This window comes from Aspergillus puulaauensis, chromosome 1, assembly GCF_016861865.1.
Source record: "Aspergillus puulaauensis MK2 DNA, chromosome 1, nearly complete sequence".
Classification (NCBI taxonomy): Eukaryota; Fungi; Ascomycota; class Eurotiomycetes; order Eurotiales; family Aspergillaceae; genus Aspergillus; species Aspergillus puulaauensis.
Window position 1 is genome coordinate 472,147 of NC_054857.1, and position 19,521 is coordinate 491,667.

General features: G+C 52.6%; 10 protein-coding genes across 10 annotated transcripts; 3 read left to right on the forward strand and 7 right to left on the reverse strand.

Moving 5' to 3' along the window:
- Window positions 1–765: 765 nt before the first annotated feature.
- On the reverse strand, window positions 766–2,594 carry APUU_10221A (Zn(II)2Cys6 transcription factor; the record flags this gene model as incomplete). Its single annotated transcript, XM_041698386.1, has 2 exons — window positions 766–2,344; window positions 2,398–2,594. 2 exons carry the CDS (start codon window positions 2,592–2,594, stop codon window positions 766–768), a joined length of 1,776 nt encoding a protein of 591 aa, XP_041549587.1.
- A 785-nt stretch (window positions 2,595–3,379) lies between these two features.
- Window positions 3,380–3,919, reverse strand: APUU_10222A (uncharacterized protein; the record flags this gene model as incomplete). Its single annotated transcript, XM_041698397.1, has 1 exon — window positions 3,380–3,919. The coding sequence occupies one exon, from the start codon at window positions 3,917–3,919 to the stop codon at window positions 3,380–3,382; it is 540 nt and encodes a 179-aa protein (XP_041549588.1).
- A 1,187-nt stretch (window positions 3,920–5,106) lies between these two features.
- Window positions 5,107–6,153, forward strand: APUU_10223S (proline racemase family protein; the record flags this gene model as incomplete). Its single annotated transcript, XM_041698408.1, has 1 exon — window positions 5,107–6,153. One exon carries the CDS (start codon window positions 5,107–5,109, stop codon window positions 6,151–6,153), a length of 1,047 nt encoding a protein of 348 aa, XP_041549589.1.
- A 432-nt stretch (window positions 6,154–6,585) lies between these two features.
- APUU_10224S (uncharacterized protein) lies at window positions 6,586–7,692 on the forward strand (the record flags this gene model as incomplete). Its single annotated transcript, XM_041698419.1, has 1 exon — window positions 6,586–7,692. One exon carries the CDS (start codon window positions 6,586–6,588, stop codon window positions 7,690–7,692), a length of 1,107 nt encoding a protein of 368 aa, XP_041549590.1.
- A 371-nt stretch (window positions 7,693–8,063) lies between these two features.
- On the reverse strand, window positions 8,064–10,240 carry APUU_10225A (MDR family MFS transporter; the record flags this gene model as incomplete). The annotated part of the gene is made up of 8 exons (XM_041698430.1): window positions 8,064–8,489; window positions 8,542–8,702; window positions 8,769–9,272; window positions 9,323–9,418; window positions 9,465–9,639; window positions 9,689–9,740; window positions 9,789–9,865; window positions 9,923–10,240. 8 exons carry the CDS (start codon window positions 10,238–10,240, stop codon window positions 8,064–8,066), a joined length of 1,809 nt encoding a protein of 602 aa, XP_041549591.1.
- A 356-nt stretch (window positions 10,241–10,596) lies between these two features.
- APUU_10226A (transcription factor domain-containing protein) lies at window positions 10,597–12,580 on the reverse strand (the record flags this gene model as incomplete). The annotated part of the gene is made up of 5 exons (XM_041698441.1): window positions 10,597–11,189; window positions 11,236–11,519; window positions 11,568–11,795; window positions 11,842–12,423; window positions 12,474–12,580. The coding sequence occupies 5 exons, from the start codon at window positions 12,578–12,580 to the stop codon at window positions 10,597–10,599; spliced, it is 1,794 nt and encodes a 597-aa protein (XP_041549592.1).
- Window positions 12,581–12,837: 257 nt separating this feature from the next.
- Window positions 12,838–14,006, reverse strand: APUU_10227A (alpha/beta hydrolase; the record flags this gene model as incomplete). Its single annotated transcript, XM_041698452.1, has 2 exons — window positions 12,838–13,863; window positions 13,908–14,006. The coding sequence occupies 2 exons, from the start codon at window positions 14,004–14,006 to the stop codon at window positions 12,838–12,840; spliced, it is 1,125 nt and encodes a 374-aa protein (XP_041549593.1).
- A 374-nt stretch (window positions 14,007–14,380) lies between these two features.
- APUU_10228A (class I SAM-dependent methyltransferase) lies at window positions 14,381–15,352 on the reverse strand (the record flags this gene model as incomplete). Its single annotated transcript, XM_041698463.1, has 1 exon — window positions 14,381–15,352. One exon carries the CDS (start codon window positions 15,350–15,352, stop codon window positions 14,381–14,383), a length of 972 nt encoding a protein of 323 aa, XP_041549594.1.
- A 588-nt stretch (window positions 15,353–15,940) lies between these two features.
- On the reverse strand, window positions 15,941–16,891 carry APUU_10229A (uncharacterized protein; the record flags this gene model as incomplete). Its single annotated transcript, XM_041698474.1, has 1 exon — window positions 15,941–16,891. The coding sequence occupies one exon, from the start codon at window positions 16,889–16,891 to the stop codon at window positions 15,941–15,943; it is 951 nt and encodes a 316-aa protein (XP_041549595.1).
- A 1,026-nt stretch (window positions 16,892–17,917) lies between these two features.
- Window positions 17,918–19,147, forward strand: APUU_10230S (alpha-hydroxy acid oxidase; the record flags this gene model as incomplete). Its single annotated transcript, XM_041698486.1, has 2 exons — window positions 17,918–18,069; window positions 18,121–19,147. 2 exons carry the CDS (start codon window positions 17,918–17,920, stop codon window positions 19,145–19,147), a joined length of 1,179 nt encoding a protein of 392 aa, XP_041549596.1.
- Between the last annotated feature and the right edge of the window lie 374 nt (window positions 19,148–19,521).

Consider the following 19,521-nt stretch of genomic DNA (forward strand, 5'->3'; position numbering starts at 1 on the left):
TCTTTCTTCGGCCTCGGGCCCAGGAATCCGAATACCACATAAACAGGCTTATTGGACCATGGATGAACCATGCTCGGTGCATCTGCCACTTTACCATGCAGCCTGGTCCGAAGGCAAAGACCATCGCCCAGATATTCGTAACCCAGGTTTCGTCAGGGATATTTCCACTTGGCATATTGGGGCAGCTCCACTTCCAGGCATGGTGTCGATATGAGGGTTATTGGTAGTATTTGAGCGTTATTGGCTTTCAGCGTTTTGAGATGAGGTGCGGTTGGCTATCTTGTGTATAAGCTATAGAGACAGTGTTAGCCGTGTGTCGGGGATTTGCAAGATAAGAACGCGTCAAGGTCGTGGAGGAGGTCAGGATAGGATCTCGTCAATACCTTTTGATGTGTGTTGCTAGCGCTTATAGGCGTTCCAATTCGCCAAATCTCGGTGGTCCATGTCCTGGGAAAGATTTGTTTTGGATGGCTGCTCCTGGTCGATTCAGATCGGTGCGAAACCGGTAAGCACGCGTCAATGCACCTTCTTCTTTTATATTTGACAAAAATACCACCCAGTAAATGGTAACCCAATAACGTCTCACTATTGTACTGTTGCTATGAATGCTCCGCCGTCTACAGTATTATATCGACCATGGTCTGGTGGACAAAAGAGGGAATCGCCCCCGTTGGATGTGTCATTTGTATTTGTTCTAGAATGTATCACTTCCGCCATATTATATCCCTTGAGACTTCCTTCTATTTCCTTTTATGCCAACACCTTTCAGGTGACTGTTCCAGGCTCCAATGCAAGCAGCAGCTCATCCGAAAACGGGACCTCTAGCCCGGTGATATCAACATCAGACGGACAACTGGCAAACAGCTCATCAAACACGTTTGTCGCGGTATCCGGGCTCATAGTATCTATCTCAAGGTCTTCAGAGCCACCCTCGGTACGCGAATCAGGAGGCGACAATGGGGTCGCAGCCTGGTCTAATCCATTGCGTGCATAATCGACTGCATGCTTAAAGTACGGATCCGCGTCCCCGATTCTTTCAAACAGGGAGGGTATGTACCCCGTATCAGAGGAGAGCCGTAGCCAGAACGGGGTACTGCGGCTTAACATAGCGCATAGGAGCAAAGGGCGGACCAGAGACGGAGCGAGGAGCTGGATATGCGCGAACGGCTGCTGGGCGGGCGGGTTGTCGATTAAGTGGATTATCGGCCAGGTCGTTGTCCAGAGGGTTTTAATGGCGGATTCGGATACGTCTAGAGTTGGGGATGAGACTTGGAACCAGCGGAGCACGGCCCAGTGGTTTGAGGCGAGGTGGTAGAGCAGCATTAGGGAGGTGATGTGGACGGAGAGCAGGCTGTTCATGTCGCTCTCTCCGTTAGCGTAGCTGTTCGGTTGTAGGCAGGCAACTTCCATGGGCAGGCTCGCTACCCATTTATCGAGCAGTTGGCCGGTTTTGAGCACCTCTTCACAGTCTGATACTCCGGGGTGGATAGATGGCCAGGGTTGGTCGTGTTTATGTGTAATATTGGTCGATATCGGAGCGAGATTTCCAACAATGACTGCTAGTTTGGATCGTTCGATGAGCATAAGCGCCAGCTTTCGCTGGTAACTGGCATTGTGCTCCGGCGTAAATATGTCTTTGGCGTTCATCTCGCTACATAAAGGGTCATGGGCGAAGTCGTCGAGTGTCAACAATGGGACATCGTGGTCTCGCTCATTGATAATCCACGGCGACCCATGGTCAAGCAGTACCATCCGCTCTCGAATATACAAACTCCACCATAGCTGCTTGCGCCGACTTCTGTCACGAATATCCTCTGAGAATCTCGCCGGGTTTCTATGTAATCCCAGCACATATGCGTGCGAAACTGCCTGTGAGACGAGGTTGAGTGAGCCCTTTGGGCTATTAATTGGCTGCGGATATAGAGACATCAAAAGCAGACACTGAACCAAAAGGGTCCGATCAGTCTCATACCCCATATCAAATAACACACGGGCGCGATCGAACATCGCACGAAGAGCTGCTGGCTTGGTATGCCTGCCTTCGTGGGCATCGAGGAATAGTCGGGCACTCAGCATTACACAGTGGAACAGCAAAAGACTGATCTTGGATGCGCCCTCTGCAGCCTTCAACGATGCGACCGTTGCGGCACGGTCCAGGACAGGCAGAGTGGGATGTACCAGCTCGAAGTAGCTTTGCCATAACTTGTCGCGGACAGCCGGGCTGTGTAAACGCAGTGCGCCCTTTGCACGGAGGTAGGTGAGCTCGTCTTCGCCGATATGGGAGGGAATGGGCTGGATGTATTCTGGTAGTGGTGACTGGAAGTGCGACTGCGCGCAGGGCTTCCTGTATTGTGTTCGTCAGCTATACTCTATATGCAGGCCAGATATCTCTCTTACCGAGGACGCCGCCTCCCAGGGACAATCTCACAGGGAACTTGATCGAGACTGCAGTTTGTACACGGAGACCCAGAAACAGCTGCGTCGCAGCGGACTTTGCGCGCGCGACAAAGCCTGCAGGCTATACTGGACCGCGGTCTTTTATACCGGGCCTCCACAGACACCGAGCGGGGAGAGCTGCTATCAGGGGAGTCCATTATTGTGTTCCAGGCTTGTGACTGCCCTTCCGTGCGCTGTCACCTCTCCCATTTTGTATGGACGAGATCGGTTGTCGGACCGAAATGGAGGGGCGACGAGGCCATCATACCCCGTATGATCGACGACATATTCCGGGGGAAATGGGCTTACGGGGATGGCATGAGCTCGGACCGTACTCGGATCCTTTACTGGACAATATTAAGATCGGATCCGATCATCCTCTGTGTAGGAGTGGCTGTGGTATGAGCGTGCCATCGGCCCGACGACGGACCATCGCCACCTGTCGACGACGATGATAAATTAAGTTGGCCTGCCATCCGAGCAGACAGGCTATTCAGTTACCATTTTCAGTACTCCTTATTTACCTATCCCTATTCGCTTAGGCCATTCCGATGTGGTAGCAGGACTACTGGTGCCTGGTTTGCTTGGATATACCCGGGGTCATCGTGAAAGCTCAACTGAGCTGACAAACTCCATTCTCTGCTTAGAGAAAGAGGAAAGGTACATGAAACAAAATGAGCCGGCCCAAAATCCAGCTTTATAGCAGTGTTTTAGTCCTACTGCCTAGCCAGAGAGCTGTACTCGCAATGCCCGGCCCGGACATCATCGGGTCATCGGTCCGATATCCACAAACTATCCCTACAATTCATACTGCTGAGGATGCCAGTGCTTGGAAAGAAGGTTCAGTTCGAACCAAAGTAGATTCACGAATTTTAATAACGATAAACTGAACAAGAAAACAACAAGAAACCCAAATCTGTGGAGACAAGTTTCACAGCCACGCTCATTCGAACTCTCCCTTATAAGTGCACTTCATAACCGCGTTATTGGCCCAGGAAAATCCACACCACGTCGTGAACTGATGGTCGTCCTTGACACACTCATACCCACTGACCGAGGTATCATCCAAAGCCGTGATAATAGTCCCCTGTTTCCCGTCCTTGCCGCAGTTCGAGTCTGGCTGGAAAATGCCCTCGCCCATTGGCGTATCGATCTTCACTTCGTCCGACCCCTTGATCTCGCAGGGGTCTTCGAACGCTGAGTTCACAGACGGGGTGTTGCAGTCGCCGTAGTCGCCGTCTTCTCCCCACGACATAAGGATCAGGTCTCTGCACTGCGGGAATCCACCGCCGGTTGAGAAGCAGCCGTGGCTGGTAACTAAGTGCCCGACCTGGTCCTCTTTCGGGATATCCGCACGCGCGATCAAGTCGGATTGGGATCCTCTGTGGAATAGTTTTGCGGTGTTGGAGTCGTCGGGATGTGGGAGAGCAGCCACAAGGGGAGCAGTCAAAGCTGCAGTAAGGGTGATCAGGACGGAACGCATTGTGGATGGAGGTAGAAGTATAGATATTCAAATCAGAGGATCTGGCTGGCTTTCTTTTGGTTCCCTGAAGAAGAGTAATGGCAGAGTAAAGACTTTGATGATGGTGCTACTGGATGGGATCTTGCTCTCCTTATATAGACGTCAACCCTGAATAGTCTCATGTATGAATGCGCAGTCTATTTTGCAAGTCTTGGTATAAAGCTGAACGCAGCGCAACAAAGCACCATATCCAGTAAGTATACTCTGGGCTACAACACTGCCATTCGCTTGGCCTAGCCCCCACCCCCACATCGAGCTCTCCACATCTCTGCAGTTATTCAGCTCGTCATGATATTCATACCAAGGCCGGCTATGTAAGGTGGCTATGCCAAATTTAGGCCCGGCAATTAAGGCGACCATGGGGCCAACAGCTCCCTGCGACCGGGGTAGTAACCCTAATTGCATGGTGCAAGGCAGAATCGAGACCCTGAATGAGAGCGATCTGCGGGGGATTGCCACCCCAGAATCCTGCAGACCCCACGGTAAACAATTCCCCTGGTTTCTGGCACCCCTTTTTCAAGCTGATCTCCCGGATACGAAAGGGGGCGGCTTATCAAATGCGAGGCTGTGTAAGCTCAATAGGCACGAAACAGCTTCATGCGGTCTGATTCCTTCTGGGGCCATTCTATCCAGGTACCCTGGTCTCAATGGAACTCTTCAGAGGCCGATCTCTCCAAGGCATCCCATAATAATGCCCTGATGTTCGAACATCTGTTCAAAATTCAGGTTATTGTTGGAGGAATACACAAAAATAAATCCAGGGCCTGATCCGATGCATCTAGTTTTACAGGTCCTTTAGTAATTGAAACTCTCCGTTACCTAAGATCATAGCTCAATCCAGTTCCGGTGTTGATATGCCCCAGAGCCCAAATAGGAACCCTATACTGAGCGAGATATATTTCCCATGTACCACAAACATAACCCAACCCCACCTTCCCAGGGAGATACAGAACATCTGGCACGTCTGGACCAAAAGAACATTAGTCAAGAGGTGGTAGCTCAATCCCCCAACAAGCGGGGTTGACTGCCACCGGGAGGCCTCCCGATATCTCTCCATCATCTCCACCAAGTCCGAGGTAAACTATAAAATCCGCGTTTACACAGCCCCTCAACCACCCAAAACCACACTTATAAACAATAAGAAAGAAATGCCGATAAAACGCTCCATCAACGTCGTCGGCTGCCACTGCGCCGGCGAGGTCTGCGATGTCATCGTCGGCGGCGTGCTCGACGCCCCCAGCAAGTGCTCAACCATGTACGAGAAACTGGTGCACTTCCGGGACAACGACGACGACATCCGCCAGCTGCTGCTAAATGAACCCCGCGGGCGTCCAGCCATGTGTACGAATCTCGTCCTCCCGCCGTGCGATCCAGCTGCCGATGCCGGGTTCTTGATTATGGAGAGCGAGGAGTACCCGCCCATGTCTGGGGGGAATACCATCGCTACTGCGACTGTCCTTCTCGAGACTGGGATGGTGAAGATGAAGGATCCCGTTACGGAATTAGCGCTTGATACAGCGGCGGGGTTGGTTCGGGTGACTGCGGAGTGTGAGGATGGGAAGTGCAAGAACGTGGCGTTCGATAATGTGCCCGCGTTTGTGTTTGCCTTGGACTTGAAGGTCTACGTCCCTGGGCTTGGGGCTGTGAATGTGGATGTTGCATGGGGAGGGATGATCTATGCGATTGTCGATGCGGCGTTAGTGGGACTGTCGATTGAGAACAAGAATGGGCCGAAGCTGATTGAGGTTGGAGAGCGGATTAAGAAGGCTGTTCAGGATGCTTATACGCCTGTTCACCCAGAGAACCCTGAGATCAAGGGTGTCAGCATCCTCGAGTTCACGGAGCCGATGCAGAAGGGACTGGATGGGAAGAAGTTTGCAGTCAACACCGTTGTGGTCTCGCCCGGCAGGTTTGACCGGTGTCCGTGTGGAACTGGAAGCTGTGCCAGGATGGCAGTTCTACATGCAAGGGCACAGCTGGGCGTTGGAGAAGTATTCGAACACCGCAGTATCATTGGGAGTACCTTTGACTGCCATATCAGGGGAACGACAAGGGTTGGGGACTACGAAGCTGTTCACCCGACGGTCAAAGGGAGTGCTTGGATTACTGGGTATAAGCAGATGCTGCTGGATGCTTCAGACCCTTTTCCGCAGGGATTTAGGGTTGGGGACCAGTGGCATATTGGGGATTCGTAGTATATAATAGACACCGACCCCCACGAACAAGTCAGCAGTACGAATACTGAATAATTCTCTGCTGCTAGCTTTGATAGATGCCTTTTACAATGCATAGCCACCTGCTCTGAAATGCATGTCTACATTGGGGTATCCAGTCCCTGCCCCTCCGGTAATACATCCGCGCGTGGGGCTTCGGTTGTGAAGATAACGAACCAGATCGATGCCAACCATAGTTGGAGAAGCTGCTACATATTAAAAGTAATGTCATGAAGAAAGTTAATCCTGCTACATCCGCGGCCGAACTTGGCTTCTCCGCATTTATCAAATCAATTCGGGGGCTCTCCCGGTCAGGTCTGGATGCCTCATCTGACGACATTTGTCCCTGTTTAAATACACCAAACCCCCTGTCAGACAGCTCATTCACCAGCGGCCAGCCTTTAATCATCCAAAATGGCCAATATCCAGTTCTTCGACAGCCCCACAATCCACGATCTGCTCATCAACCTTTCCCAAGAAGAGGCGATCGGCTTTCGCGACATCGTGGAGAAGACATTCGAAGACGTCTCAGTCGGCGGCGAGCGCCAGTACCAGCCCATGCCCAGTGTATCCAACCGCGCAAATGGCCAAAATACTCTCTTTCGACCGTTCACATCCGATTCCAGCGTCGGGACCAAGATCACCGTCCACGCCGCACCCAATCCTGATGGCACCAAGGAGCCCCTGCATGGGACCATCATCTTAACGGACGGGATAGGAATTCCAACCGCAGTTCTGGGTTCAGAAGAAATAACCGGCTACCGGACATCCATGAACGTCATGGTCCCATTCTCATGGCGGAAGCATGTCAACAACATCGTCATCTTCGGAGGCGGCCTTCAAGCCCTCTGGCACACGCGACTGATTCTGACTCTTCGCGGCGAAGAAGTAAACAAAATCACATATGTCAACACCAGCAAGGACCGGGTTGATAACTTGATCACAACTATTAACAAAGAGAAACAAGATCGCTGGAGCACCAATGCCTCCTTCCATTTCCTTCATACCACGTCGTCAAATTACCAGGGCGACCTCGAGGCTTTCCTCAAAACGGCAGACGCAGTATTCTGCACGACACCGTCTAAGAAGCCGTTAATTCCTGCCAGGTACCTTACCCAGGGCAGAATACGCCAGCCCTTCATCTCGGCTATTGGGTCGTGGCTGCCGGAGATGTGGGAACTCGACCATGGACTGTTACATCATGCTATTTCCGCCGGGGATGGGTATAACCCTGTCTCTGGGGAGAGTCGAGGCGTTGTGTTGACCGATGACCGAGATTTTGCGCTCCAGAACTGTGGGGAACTGGTCAGTAGTGGAATCGCGGCCCAGGACGTGGTTGAGCTGGGTGAGATCATTTCTCTACAAAAGGATAAGAGCTCGAGACAGAGGATCGAGCAGACGAATAGGTTCATTTCCGAGGGATTCGTTGCGTATAAGAGTATCGGTGTGAGTTTGACGGATTTGACGGTCAGCAATGGCATTCTGGAGCTGCTTAAAAATAAGAGGAAGGAGCACCTATAGGAGCCTATTCAGATCAGTATTCGTAGGCAAATAGATTACAAAGCGTATGAATCTACTGAAGGGAATTCTTAATGACTCGCAGTAGTAGTAAATGGGTCGTTGTCAGGTCATGGACGTGGGATGGCAGTGCCTCTCACTCCACTTTACTAGACGTAAATATCATCGGAAATACTTCCGATGCTAGATCCACAGCATATCAGACAGCAGGGAGATAGCACGGGCAGTCTTCACGTCTTTTTTTTGCGTGGAGATGTACTTGAGTAGCAGGGTATACTTTGTACGTCTGATGTTGAGTAGAATTAGTCTATACTTTGGCGGTCTATGAGTGTAGATGCCATAATATACATTGCCCTTCCCCTTTTGACGCTGTATCAAACGGAAGCCTCCCCCTTCTCTTCATCCTTCACCTTCCCATTATCACTCGCCTTAACATCGCCATCCCCCTTCTTCTTCCTCAAATCCACCCATCCCATCCCCCACCCAGACGCAAACGTAACAACACAAAGCGCGGCAACAAGATAAAACACCCACCCCACAGCCCTCGCGTACCCCTTCAACACACCCTGCAGGTCATCACCGCTGACGGTCTGCCTGAAACCCGTCGCCCCAGCTGCAATCACCACGTCAGGATGCACATTGGGCGCATACCGCGGGATCTGGCTCTTCAGCCCTTCGCTGAAAATCACATTGGCCACGGCCAGAAATACGGATCCGCCGAATGTTTGGCAGAACGTAAGAATGGCCATTCCGGTGGAGAGGTCGTCTGGTGCGATTCCGTTTTGGACGGCGAGCATGGGCTGGAGTACTGTTAGAGTGCTGTACGTAAAAAAGGAGTTTATGGGGACGCACTGCTTGTGTTGCACAGCCGCGGCCGAGACCGACCAGGATCTGGAAGCCTGCCCATGCGGCTGTGGAAGTTCTAGGTGTGAGAGTTGAGAGCAGACCGGCACCGACGGCGGCAATGACTGCACCGCCGACGGACCAGGGAATGTAGTAGCCCAGTTTTCCGACTGGGGTGTTAAAGTCAGCAAGTAACGCAAACACCTGAGATAAAGGAATGAGGGTAGTAAACGTACTGAGAACACCAGAAATAACCGAAGCAACAAGCTGCGACAAAATCTGCGGAAGGAGATTCACACCGCTAATAAGTGCCGAATCATCCTTCACAGCCTGGAAATAGATGGGCAGATAATATGCAATGACCATAGTCAAACCAAACAGGGCAGCAACATTCGCATAACTCGTATACGCCACGCGCTGGGTAATGAGGTGGAATGGAATCATGGCGTCGCGGCCTTTATAGTACTCCCATCCCAGAAAGACAATCGCGGTGGCGCCCGCGCCGCAGAAGAGACCGATGATACGCGAGTCGTTCCATGGATACTCGTTACCGCCCCATTCTAGAGCGAGGAGGAACATGATGGCTGCAGGGGCGAATAGGACGAAGCCGACAAGGTCGAATGTTTTGTAGAAGGTGGGTAGGACTTCCAGGGCTGGGGGCTTTTTGCGCTGTTCGGGAATGCGGGTGAAGACGAGGAGAAGGGCTACTAGCCCGCCGATTGGGAGGTTGATATAGAAGCCTATAGCGAGGTAAGTAAGATGGGTGTTAATTGAGGGTTCAAGGACGTACACCATCGCCAGGTTGTGTATGTGGTGAGAGCACCTCCGACCAGTGGACCGATGACCAGGCCCAGCTGCGTGAAGCCCATCAGCATTCCGATAAGGGCTGCATCTATTAGCTCTGCACATGGGAATAGCTATTCTGAGCATACCTGGTCTTTTGTGCATTGGAACAGCACCTGCAATAATGGTCAAGGCGCCGTTGATCATGCCTGAAGTTCCCATCCCTGACACGGCGCGCCCTACAATCAACATTTTGGAAGACGTTGAAACACCGCAAATGAGTGATCCAAGTTCGAAGATGGCGATGAAACTCATGAAGACGATCTATCACCATTAATAACGCGGCGTGGTAAACAGTAAACTGTAGACCTACCTTGGACTTGAAATGGGTGTAGAATTTGCCTGTTAGGGGTTGCAGAGCACAGCTAAAGAACGTCAACAATGAACAGCCAATTGATACATAGTCACCATACCTAGCGAGTGTATATGCACTGCCATACCACGCAACATCTTGCAGCGAGTGGAACTGGTTTGTGATTTTGGGAACAGCCTGCAACAGTCAGCCTCAATCCTAAACTCGTACTATAACGGTCAAGTGCACGCATACCGTCGCAACGATGGAAGTATCCAGTAGCATCAAAAATATAACCAGCGTAATACCAGCCATCACCACGAAGAGCTGGAATCCTTCAATCCATTCCTGATGTGTTTGCTCGGTGCCATCTGGTGTAGGGCTCGTCGCATCGTCGGGTCCAGCCTGTGGCGCCAAATGTGCATCCTTAAAACCTTCTTCCTTTACGGATGGCGTCTCCTGGTCTGAAGATAATCTACCCTGGATCTCACTGGTGCTATTTGGGTGTGAAGAGGCTTCTTGGCGTCGGTCGGGGTTAGAGGCCGCCCCCTCTATGGCATATTTTTCGTCCATGGATGTCAATAAGGCTGATGGATCGAGAATACACAGAAACGAGGAAAACCTGACAATTTAAATCGGGAGACCCAGTGCTTAAAGCCTTTTAGCGGTGATCCCTGTGAGTCGTCAGGATTGTTTTCCTCCGTCTTGTGCTCTAACTCCGAGACGGAATCGGGATCGGAGCGGAGTTGGTCCAATATCGCGATGACTCTTCAGCCCCCAATGCCGCGTCTGATTCGTGGCTCACTTGCGCCTGTTGCTGTTCACGGAAGTCTGGTTAATGAATACGAACTGGCTGTTTGCTAGGTCTTATGTGGCGGATGTCATGAGATACGCCGGAAGAGAATTAGTCGGACAATTAATATTGGAACCTAGTACCACCAAGCACCTCCAAACGAGGGTTCCGACAGGAAAGCAAAATCTTGAGAGGATAGCCAAGTGTCTATAAGCTCCTGATTGATCTCCGGTAGCGGTGGGACCTTGTCCGCTGCGGCTGTGGTCTCTATATTGGGTATTTCGGGAAGCCGAGACGCCCACCCAGCTCGCAGCCCTAGTAGTATTCGGGACGCCGTGGTGAAGCAGTCTGCTGTTTCGCTGTTGGGTGGGTTCTGGATGCCTACTACTTCCGCGGCCTTGGAGAATTTGTCGGCTACTTGCTGGGTGAGGAAGAGGAGGTCGGCTGTTCGGCGGACCATCACCGGGTCCCAGCCGGGATATTCAAAGGTGGATAAACGGAGGAGTGAGATTAGGGAATGAGCTGTGGGGAAGAGGATGGTTGAGGGTATATATGCGAATTCAGATGCCGGGAGGCTGAGAAGCACATCAAATCGCTTTTGGACTGCATTGAGACAGGCGTAAAGATGGTCGAGGCGGGCGAAGTCGATTTCGTCGGTTGCGGCGGATTTCGCCATTGCCGTTTCGTAGATTGTGGTTTCAGCGTGATACAAATGTAAAGGTAGAATGTCTACTAGTGTCAGTGTGAGTATCTAGACAGTGCGAGAAACACTTACTGTTCTGGAACAGCTCCGGTGGTGTGGAATTGCGCACATCGTCGATCTGCGCCTGCAGCCCCTTGACGTAGACAGATAGCGGTGCCTTGCGCTCTGCATCACCTACTGCCTCGAAGTCATGGCCTAGTTCTTTTATTACCTTGTCGACAACCAGCTGGGCGCGGACCATCTGCGCCAGTACAGCGTCGCCCGGTGCTTCTTTTGCTTCCTGAAGGACATCTAGACATTCTTTCATATGGGGTGTCCACCGGAGTGAGTCTGTGCGGCCCAGAGTATGTGATAGACTATCAATATTAGATTTAGATTTGACATAGGAGGGAAAGGCGACTCACGCGGAGCAGACAACAAAACAGCCAAGAACAGCCCGCCGCTCGTCCATGCTGCGAGTTAAAGACACCCAAGGCCGACAGGACCCCGTCCCAGTCCTGATGAACTGTGCTCCAGGGATATCAGGCGTCTGCGGTGGAGGCCTGTTGAGGCCTATGTCCAGGACCAAGCCGGTGACCATCTGCATGTACGGGCCAAGGGAAATTTTGCGCGGCTGGCATTCAAACCCGATCCTGGGCGAGTCAGCAAAGGGCTTAGCGACGAGGGGCGAGGACATACCACGCAAGGTATACTACAAGAGACTGCAGCAGGTCAAAACTCCGGTGACACTCCACAAGCAGCGCATTGGCAGCCGCGGTTTTAAACTCCGTATGGAGGGCCATCCGCCGGGCCGTGTCCTTGCAATGCAGCGTAAGCATACTGCGCCACAGGAACGGAGATTCGCGCTTAATCTTTTCGACTGGGGTAAGGGGCGGAATGTAAATGAAAGGCAGATAAGGAAGTCTGTTTGCACAAAACTCATCGAGAATCTGTTGGTCATCCGTCGCATGATTATCACCAGTGACAGGCTGAGCAGGACCAAGCTGTGGGATATCACCCACATACGCCTGTATACAAGGTGGAGACCGCCCAGGCGCCTGAGACGCACTGCTGAACCCCGAATCCGACAGCGGAGCGTCCGGGGCAGCAGGAGTGGGATTAGACGCAGCGTTGGACTGCACAGCTTGGCTCGAGAGCAGGGTGGTGAGTTCGTCCAGTCTGCGCTCCAACTGAGCGGTCTTTGCAGCGACGGATCTCCGCATGGGATTCATCTTTCGTGTTCGCGGAGCGGGTATACACTCTCGATTCAATCGGCGACATCTATTGAGTTAGTTGGGCCAAATCCGACTATACAGCAACGGCTAACGCACCTGGCACAGCTTCCTTCACCATCCGCAACCAGGCATCTGCATTTGGCCTGCGCGCAACTGGCGCAAGCGCGGCCGTATGGGGCAGTTGTCCAAGCGGAGTCGCTCATTTCGGGGATAACGATGATAAGCCTGGAGTTGTAGAACGGGGTTGGGCTGAGGAAGAAGAAGGACTGTGTTGATGTGAGAGAAAGCCGGGCGGGATTCGGCGAACCCCGGGCCGGTCTGAGAGGAGAGGGAGTCCCGTGATCTGGGCGGACTTCGGTGAATCCCGCCGCGGATTCTGGAGTTTACGCAGTTAAGAATGTGGACGAGTTACAAATATTTATTGTTCATAATACTACGCTGCAAACATTCCTCAAGGACCTCACAGCGCTGCCCGGGCGATAATATCGACCAAGCCCAGCGCCTCGCCCGCAACATTGGTGACATCCTCGTCACTGACTTCCCTGCCCAACAGCCAACCCACACCAACAGGCGTGTCACGACGAAACTTCTTGGACGACTCCAGCTCTGGAAATATGGCGTGGTGGCAGTGTGGAGCACCAGGATAAACATCCAGACGAGTCTTAACCCCGTGGTCCCGGAGATAACGCTCATAGATCAAGCCGTCGTCGCGAAGGGGATCCAAACCCGCAACCTGGATATAGGCGGGCGGGAGCTGGTGCGCACGATCGGGATACATGAAGGGTGTGAAATTGTCGGAAGTGCTGTTGGGTTTGTATGCCTCTTTCGAGAAGTTGATGTCGGCCACGTCCAGGATAGGTGCGTGTTGGTTTTGGGTTCGGGACACCCAATCGCTGCGGTATTGCGAGGGGATTCCTTCTTCTGTCAAGGTCGTGACGGGGACAGCCACCCAGAGACCCGTTAGAGGGGGCGAGAGCTTCTCTTTGACGGCGCGCTGGGCTGTAAGAGTAGTCAAGTGGCCGCCGGCTGAGACGCCGCCGAGAATGAAGCCCTTGGATGGGTCGGCGCCGAGCAGGGTTGCGTGCTGGGCTATCCACTTGACCGAGTCCCAGACGTCCTCTGGAGCAGTAGGAAAAGGGTGCTCTGGGGCCAGCCTATAGGAGACGGTGATGGTGGTTGCGTTGTACAAGGCAGACAGGGCTCGCGCGGACGGAGCGAGCTGCATGTTGCTGCCGACCAAATACCCTCCGCCATATATCAGAACGAACACAGGACCTCCGTCGTCGGGGAGAACGCTGGGCCTGAATACGCGGATCTCACTTTTGTATCCGTCTCGCATGGGGATCCTGCCTACTGACTCCCTGGTTCCGAGGGTCGGGCCAGTTTCGTACAATTCCTTCTCGATGGCTGTGTGCTGGGTGCGAAGGTCATCGAGGGGGGCGCCGGTGAAGAACCCACCAGAGGGCAATGGCAGTTGGTCAAATAGCTAGGTCGTCAGTATACTCTTGTGAGATTGTGCTATTAACGTACAGCAGCGAGGTCAGGGTCAGGCTTGCTCAGCGAGACCAACTCCTCTTTGAACGGAGGCTGAAGGACCTCGATTTCGTCTGGAACAATGTAATCGTCCATACTTGATGCGACTTTCGACGATGTTCGAGAGTAGAAGTAGAAAAACAGGAAGAGATGCCGTAGGACGCGACGGCGTCAGAAAGTCAGTTTGCTGTGCTGCTTTATAGTTCGGCTGCCACAAAATTCAGCCTCGCTAGTAGTGATACAAAGAACGAATGTGAAAATCAAGGCCATGTGTTCATCCCAGATAACCAACGCTCATGATTGGACAGTAAATTCCAAAATCGGCCAGCCCTGCAAGCGCCTGCGCGTTGCGAGCCCATCACAATATCACATACACCGAGCCAGCCCTATGCCAGCTCCCATAGGCCACCAACCCAACATCCAACCCAACAGGCCCAACACCAAGATCCCCCACCACCAATCACCATCCTCTAGAGCGGTTTCTGAGCGCTGATAATATGGAAATCAAAGATCGGATGGATATCATTGCGCAGCGACTCCGCGCGCACACCGGCGTTCAGCGCCTCGATCTCGTCGCGCGTCCACCCCAGCACATCGCCAAACAGCACAGACGTAAACCCAGAGACGCCCTCGATAAAGTTCACGCGTAGCAGCGCCCCGCACTCCTTGAGCCTTGCGTCCTTGGGCCAGATGCCCACAGGCAGCTTGAGTTTCTCCGTCAGGATCTGACCCTTGTCGAAGCCGGCCTCGCGCACCCACCGCTCCATCTGCGGCGCGGGGTCCATGGTGCGCCCGATCTTGTCGCAGGCTTCGATCAGGCCGTCGATCATCCTGTTCGTGGCGCTGTCGTCTTTCAGGCTCCCATCCTCGCTGTAGAGTCTGTTTGCTGTCTCTTGTAGCTCCAGCCACCCGCCTGGCTTCAGGTTATCGAAACACTGCTGTATTAACGTTGGCCAGTCTTTAATACTCCCGGCCATATACCGACAGTGAATGAAGTCATACTCCTCTCCGGGGACCCATGGCTTCTCAACATCGTCAATAATAAACCGTACATTGGGCGGCACCCAGGCAGACTGGATTGGACTGAGATCATTCCCCACGATCTCAGCAGCCTCAGGATACCAGTCCCCGAACTGGATTGCCCAGATGCCCGTCCCTGTGCCGATATCCAGAACTTTCTTCCCCGCCGGGTCGAACGGAGCCAGGAAGAGCCTGTTGTTCAGGGCGCGGTAGTACACGTGGTGCACCATATCCAACCGGTCCTGCTCGGGCTCGTCATTAGGAAACGCATAACTGCCAGCCTGATAAGCGTGGTAGCGCCGGCCGTGCTTGTATTCGTATTGCAGCACGCTGTCGGCCAGTGATGTTCCAGTGCTTGATGTGTCGGTAAATGACGCGACGTCCTCGTCAATGGCGATCTCCAACCGTGTTGTGGCAGCCATGCTGGACTCACTTTCTGGTTACAGACCAAGTCAGGGATCGCGACTCGCCCGTCGAGGCTGGGAATTGGCAATTGAAAAAGAAGCCAGAGAACAAAGAAGCCGGCTTGCGAACGCGGGGGGCAGGGGACACTTGTCGGTCGAAGGATTCACACTAGGCGGCGCTAGGAGCAGCTGTCGGTGCTGGCTTACTCTTGGCTGTGCAAGGCAAGTGGAATCTCGGATCATTCGAGATTCCCTCCGTTGTGAGTCTGACTCGTCAATGACTGACTCGTGTAACCATGTTGTGGTTGTCGCTGATTGCATGAATCGAGATATTGCGCTTGGATCGCGATCACACAGACATCCTGCAATGCGTCAGGGGGTCCTGCCCGAACAGGCAGCTGGAAATCTCTGAACGGATTCAACGGAATCTCGGCATTCTGATTTCTGACCTGATCAGAGCAGACTAATAGACTAACTAATGCAGGCTGCTCCGCCCGTCACCGCATCTCGATCTCATGATTGGGGCAGATAACCCGCGCGATCCGGAGACGGGATGCAGTATAAAAAACACAGGAAGCAGTGTATTATTATTTCTATTACTCGACTCTATGAATTGCCACATCTACAGGGATTGCTTTTCGAACTGCCTCCGCTTCTCCACGATTCATCACTCACACCCACCATCCCCGGCCACGATGGACCACTTTCGTTCTGCGATCTGCCGCTGGACGAGGACCCCTGCGCGCCCGTCGCAAACACCACCAGCCTTCCCAGAATCGCATACTCCAGCCTCAACTTGATACTATACGCAACCGGCTTAAAGACAACCTGCAGCGCAAACAGTCCCGCGTACTGGAAGACAACGACCACGATATCCAGCGCCAGAATGACAATATTGATAGCCAGCAGCTGGACCAGAATAATGCGGTGGGCGCGCTGCGGGCGCAAATACAGCAGCTTGGCCGTTTCCCAGATATAGATGCTCGAGAGGAGCGATTCCTGCAGACAAAAGACCACGAGCTGGATGCGCTCGATGATGTTGTACCCTTTTGTGAAGGTCTCCCCGACAGAGGGTGAGACGGCGCCGTACAGGAGGACGGTGGTGGGTATTTGCAGGACAACTGCATTGACTATGATCAGGTAGAGGATTGCGCGCAGGATGCGAGGCTGATGGAGGACGAGGTGCAGGCGCGACCAGAGCACGATCGAGTGCCCTGTTATCATGCAGTACCACCCGATGAGCACGATTGTGACGGAGACGTATGGGGTGACGTTGACAAAGAAGAGCAGGATGAAGCCAAGGGTGTTCACGATGAGGCTGCATGATGTGATGAACAGGCTCCAGAAGTAGACGCCGTGGTAGCGCTTGAAAGTGGCCAGGCAGAGGATGATCAGCTCGATGGAGTTGTAGAGCGTAATGGCGGAGAAGGCTGTGAAGGCATACTCCTGCGGTTGGGTGAGGGTGACGCTCACGCTATCGGACAACATTGGGGGGGCATCCCTACTGAGTCGGTGAGGTGAAGGAAAGACGTTGAGATGATATTTGACATGTATCATCGAGAGGCGAGGCAGTAGGAGCCACCCCGGCTGTTCCAGCAGATTTTTCAACGGTTACATGGAAAGCTGTCAGTAGAGTTTGTATAGCTCTGGCTCACTGGAGCTTCGAGCCCAGCTCCATGGAACCGGAAACCCAAGTCACCGTGCTCCCATCGTGAGACGCCATAGCTTGTGGTGTCTATACTGGGTTGTGTGGGGATCTCCGGGTGATTTCACACAGTGACAATGAACCAGCACCAGGGCCAGAAAACATTGCCCTGATTAATTTCTCATGGCCTTGCACAATCATTTCAATGTCAGTCAACAATGTCAGTCAACGTGGATAGACCGTTAGACGATCTCAGTTGGCCAAGACAGCAACCATGGCTCAGGAAAGCCCTCCGCCGTGGACCAGTGAGCCTAGAACCCTAAACCGCCATCCGCAGCAAGAAAGCTCGTAATCAGAACATGAAATTCGGATCCGAAGACACCTTGACCAAATTCGCCTCATTCTTCCTCTGCAACAATGCCAATATTGAGGCTGGCACCGAATCCAGCTGATTATGTGGCCATTCACGGAAATCCCAGGGCCATCTACGTACGCGGCTGTCCTTTAATGCTAAAGAGCCACGGTCAGACGCTCTTAGCTAGAATTCGAGGGATATACTGTGTTCCTCTAGTGGCCTCTCTGGAACACAGACCTCTCCTCACTCAGTTCAACTACAGTGTCCGGGTTGGTTTTCAACGGGAAAACTCCGGTACAGTTGTGCGCAGTCCGAAATGATTTTCAAAACTCGATATACGGTTGCGAAAGGAAATTAAAGTATGTTTTGAAGAATTGGCGTATAGGGATCCAAAATACATAAATTTATTCTGCACTTCTTGTCGATATTTTGATAATATAACGTTGCAAGATAGGGGAAAGGGTTCAGCGAAGAAGGGTAGCCCGGATAATTTCCGATGCCTTCGGATCAAATGAAACTATATAAACTATTAAACAACCTCCGGCGGCCTGTCATCCTTAGTTAAATTATCGCTTTAAGCAAAATGCCCGGGCCTGAAAGTCCAACCACGCCTATCACCGTCGCCGACTTCAAGGAGATTGCTCGACAACGCCTTGAGAAACCAGTATGGGACTACTATAATGCCGGAGCTGATGACGAGAATACAATAAACCGCAACGAGGAGATTTACAAAAAGTGCGTATTCAAGGGCCGGGCTTTTACTTGTTGCTGAAGTTTGACGCCTAGGGTTTTATTGCGCCCTCAAGTTCTCAGAAATGTCGCCAACGTGGATACAGCCACAACAATATTCGGAAAGCGCTACGATATCCCAATAGCCGTTGCTCCTACTGCATATCAGAAGCTGGTGAGCGCCGACGGCGAGATAGACGTCGCTCGTGCGTGCCGTGCTCTCGGCACCAACTTCATCCTCTCTACCAATGCCACAACAACGATGGAAGACGTTATAGAAGCCCTACCATCCCGCGGCGGTAATCACCCCAGTCCCTGGTTTCAACTTTACTTCCTAGGCGATCGAAACGTGACCGCAGCGTTGATTAAACGCGCCGAAGCCGCGGGCTATGAAGCCCTAGTCCTGACGGTGGACACGGCTGTTTTAGGCAACCGTCTGCCAATGAGGAAGAATCCCTTCAAGCTTCCACCTGGTCTGAGTATGGAAAATGTCAAGTCGAGGTCCGCGGGGGGCGTCAACAAAGCGCGGCTCCTTCTGGAGGCTAGAACAGCTGCGGATGCGAAAAAGGTGGCCCGGGAGCATTCTTCGGCCCTGGTCGATGCGAGTCTATCCTGGGAGGAGGTCATCCCCTGGTTGCGGTCTCAAACCGAAATGAAAATCATCCTTAAGGGTATAATGACCGCTGAAGATGCCGTCCGAGCAGTGGAAGCTGGAGTCGACGCCATAGTCGTTTCAAATCACGGTGGAAGACAGCTGGATGGTGTGCCATCCACCTTGGAGATGCTACCAGAAATCTCCGATGCAGTCAAAGGAGTCATACCTATTTTATTCGATGGCGGGATCAGCAAAGGCAGCGATGTGTTTAAAACCCTGGCACTCGGGGCGGATTTGTGCCTTATAGGTCGGTCGGCACTATGGGGGTTAGCTTACGACGGGCAAGCCGGGTTGGAAAGTGTTTTTCATATCTTGGAAAGGGAACTTTGGCGCACTATGGCTCTCATGGGTGTGGATTCTTTGGCAGGAATATCCAGGTCTATGTTGGGACGGGCCAGAGAGAATGGGTTTGGAGTGTCAAAGCTGTAGTTACAGGCGGATCGACTTTCTGTTCAATGCGAAGTGCTCGTCGGAGCCACTTTGAAACGATCCTACCGGTGGGCCTCGACATCGTTGTAACTGTAATCATCATATACTAGGGTATATTGATGAGATGGAGCCTGCGGAGTAGTTTGGCGGAGTAGTCCGGCCAAGGCTATGACGCTGGTGAAGCCATTTTGAGAATTCTGTGAAGAGCAGGTCCAGCTATGTCGACAAATTATTTCCTGCATACTATTGACTCTTCATAAACGGCTGTTTGATATCATTGACGATAAGCTACCCCACAGGACCGAGATTGTCATCGGCTCGGAACCGTGCTTCCCGCCGGTGAATCCTGGAGCAAAGATCGAGCCAAGAGATTA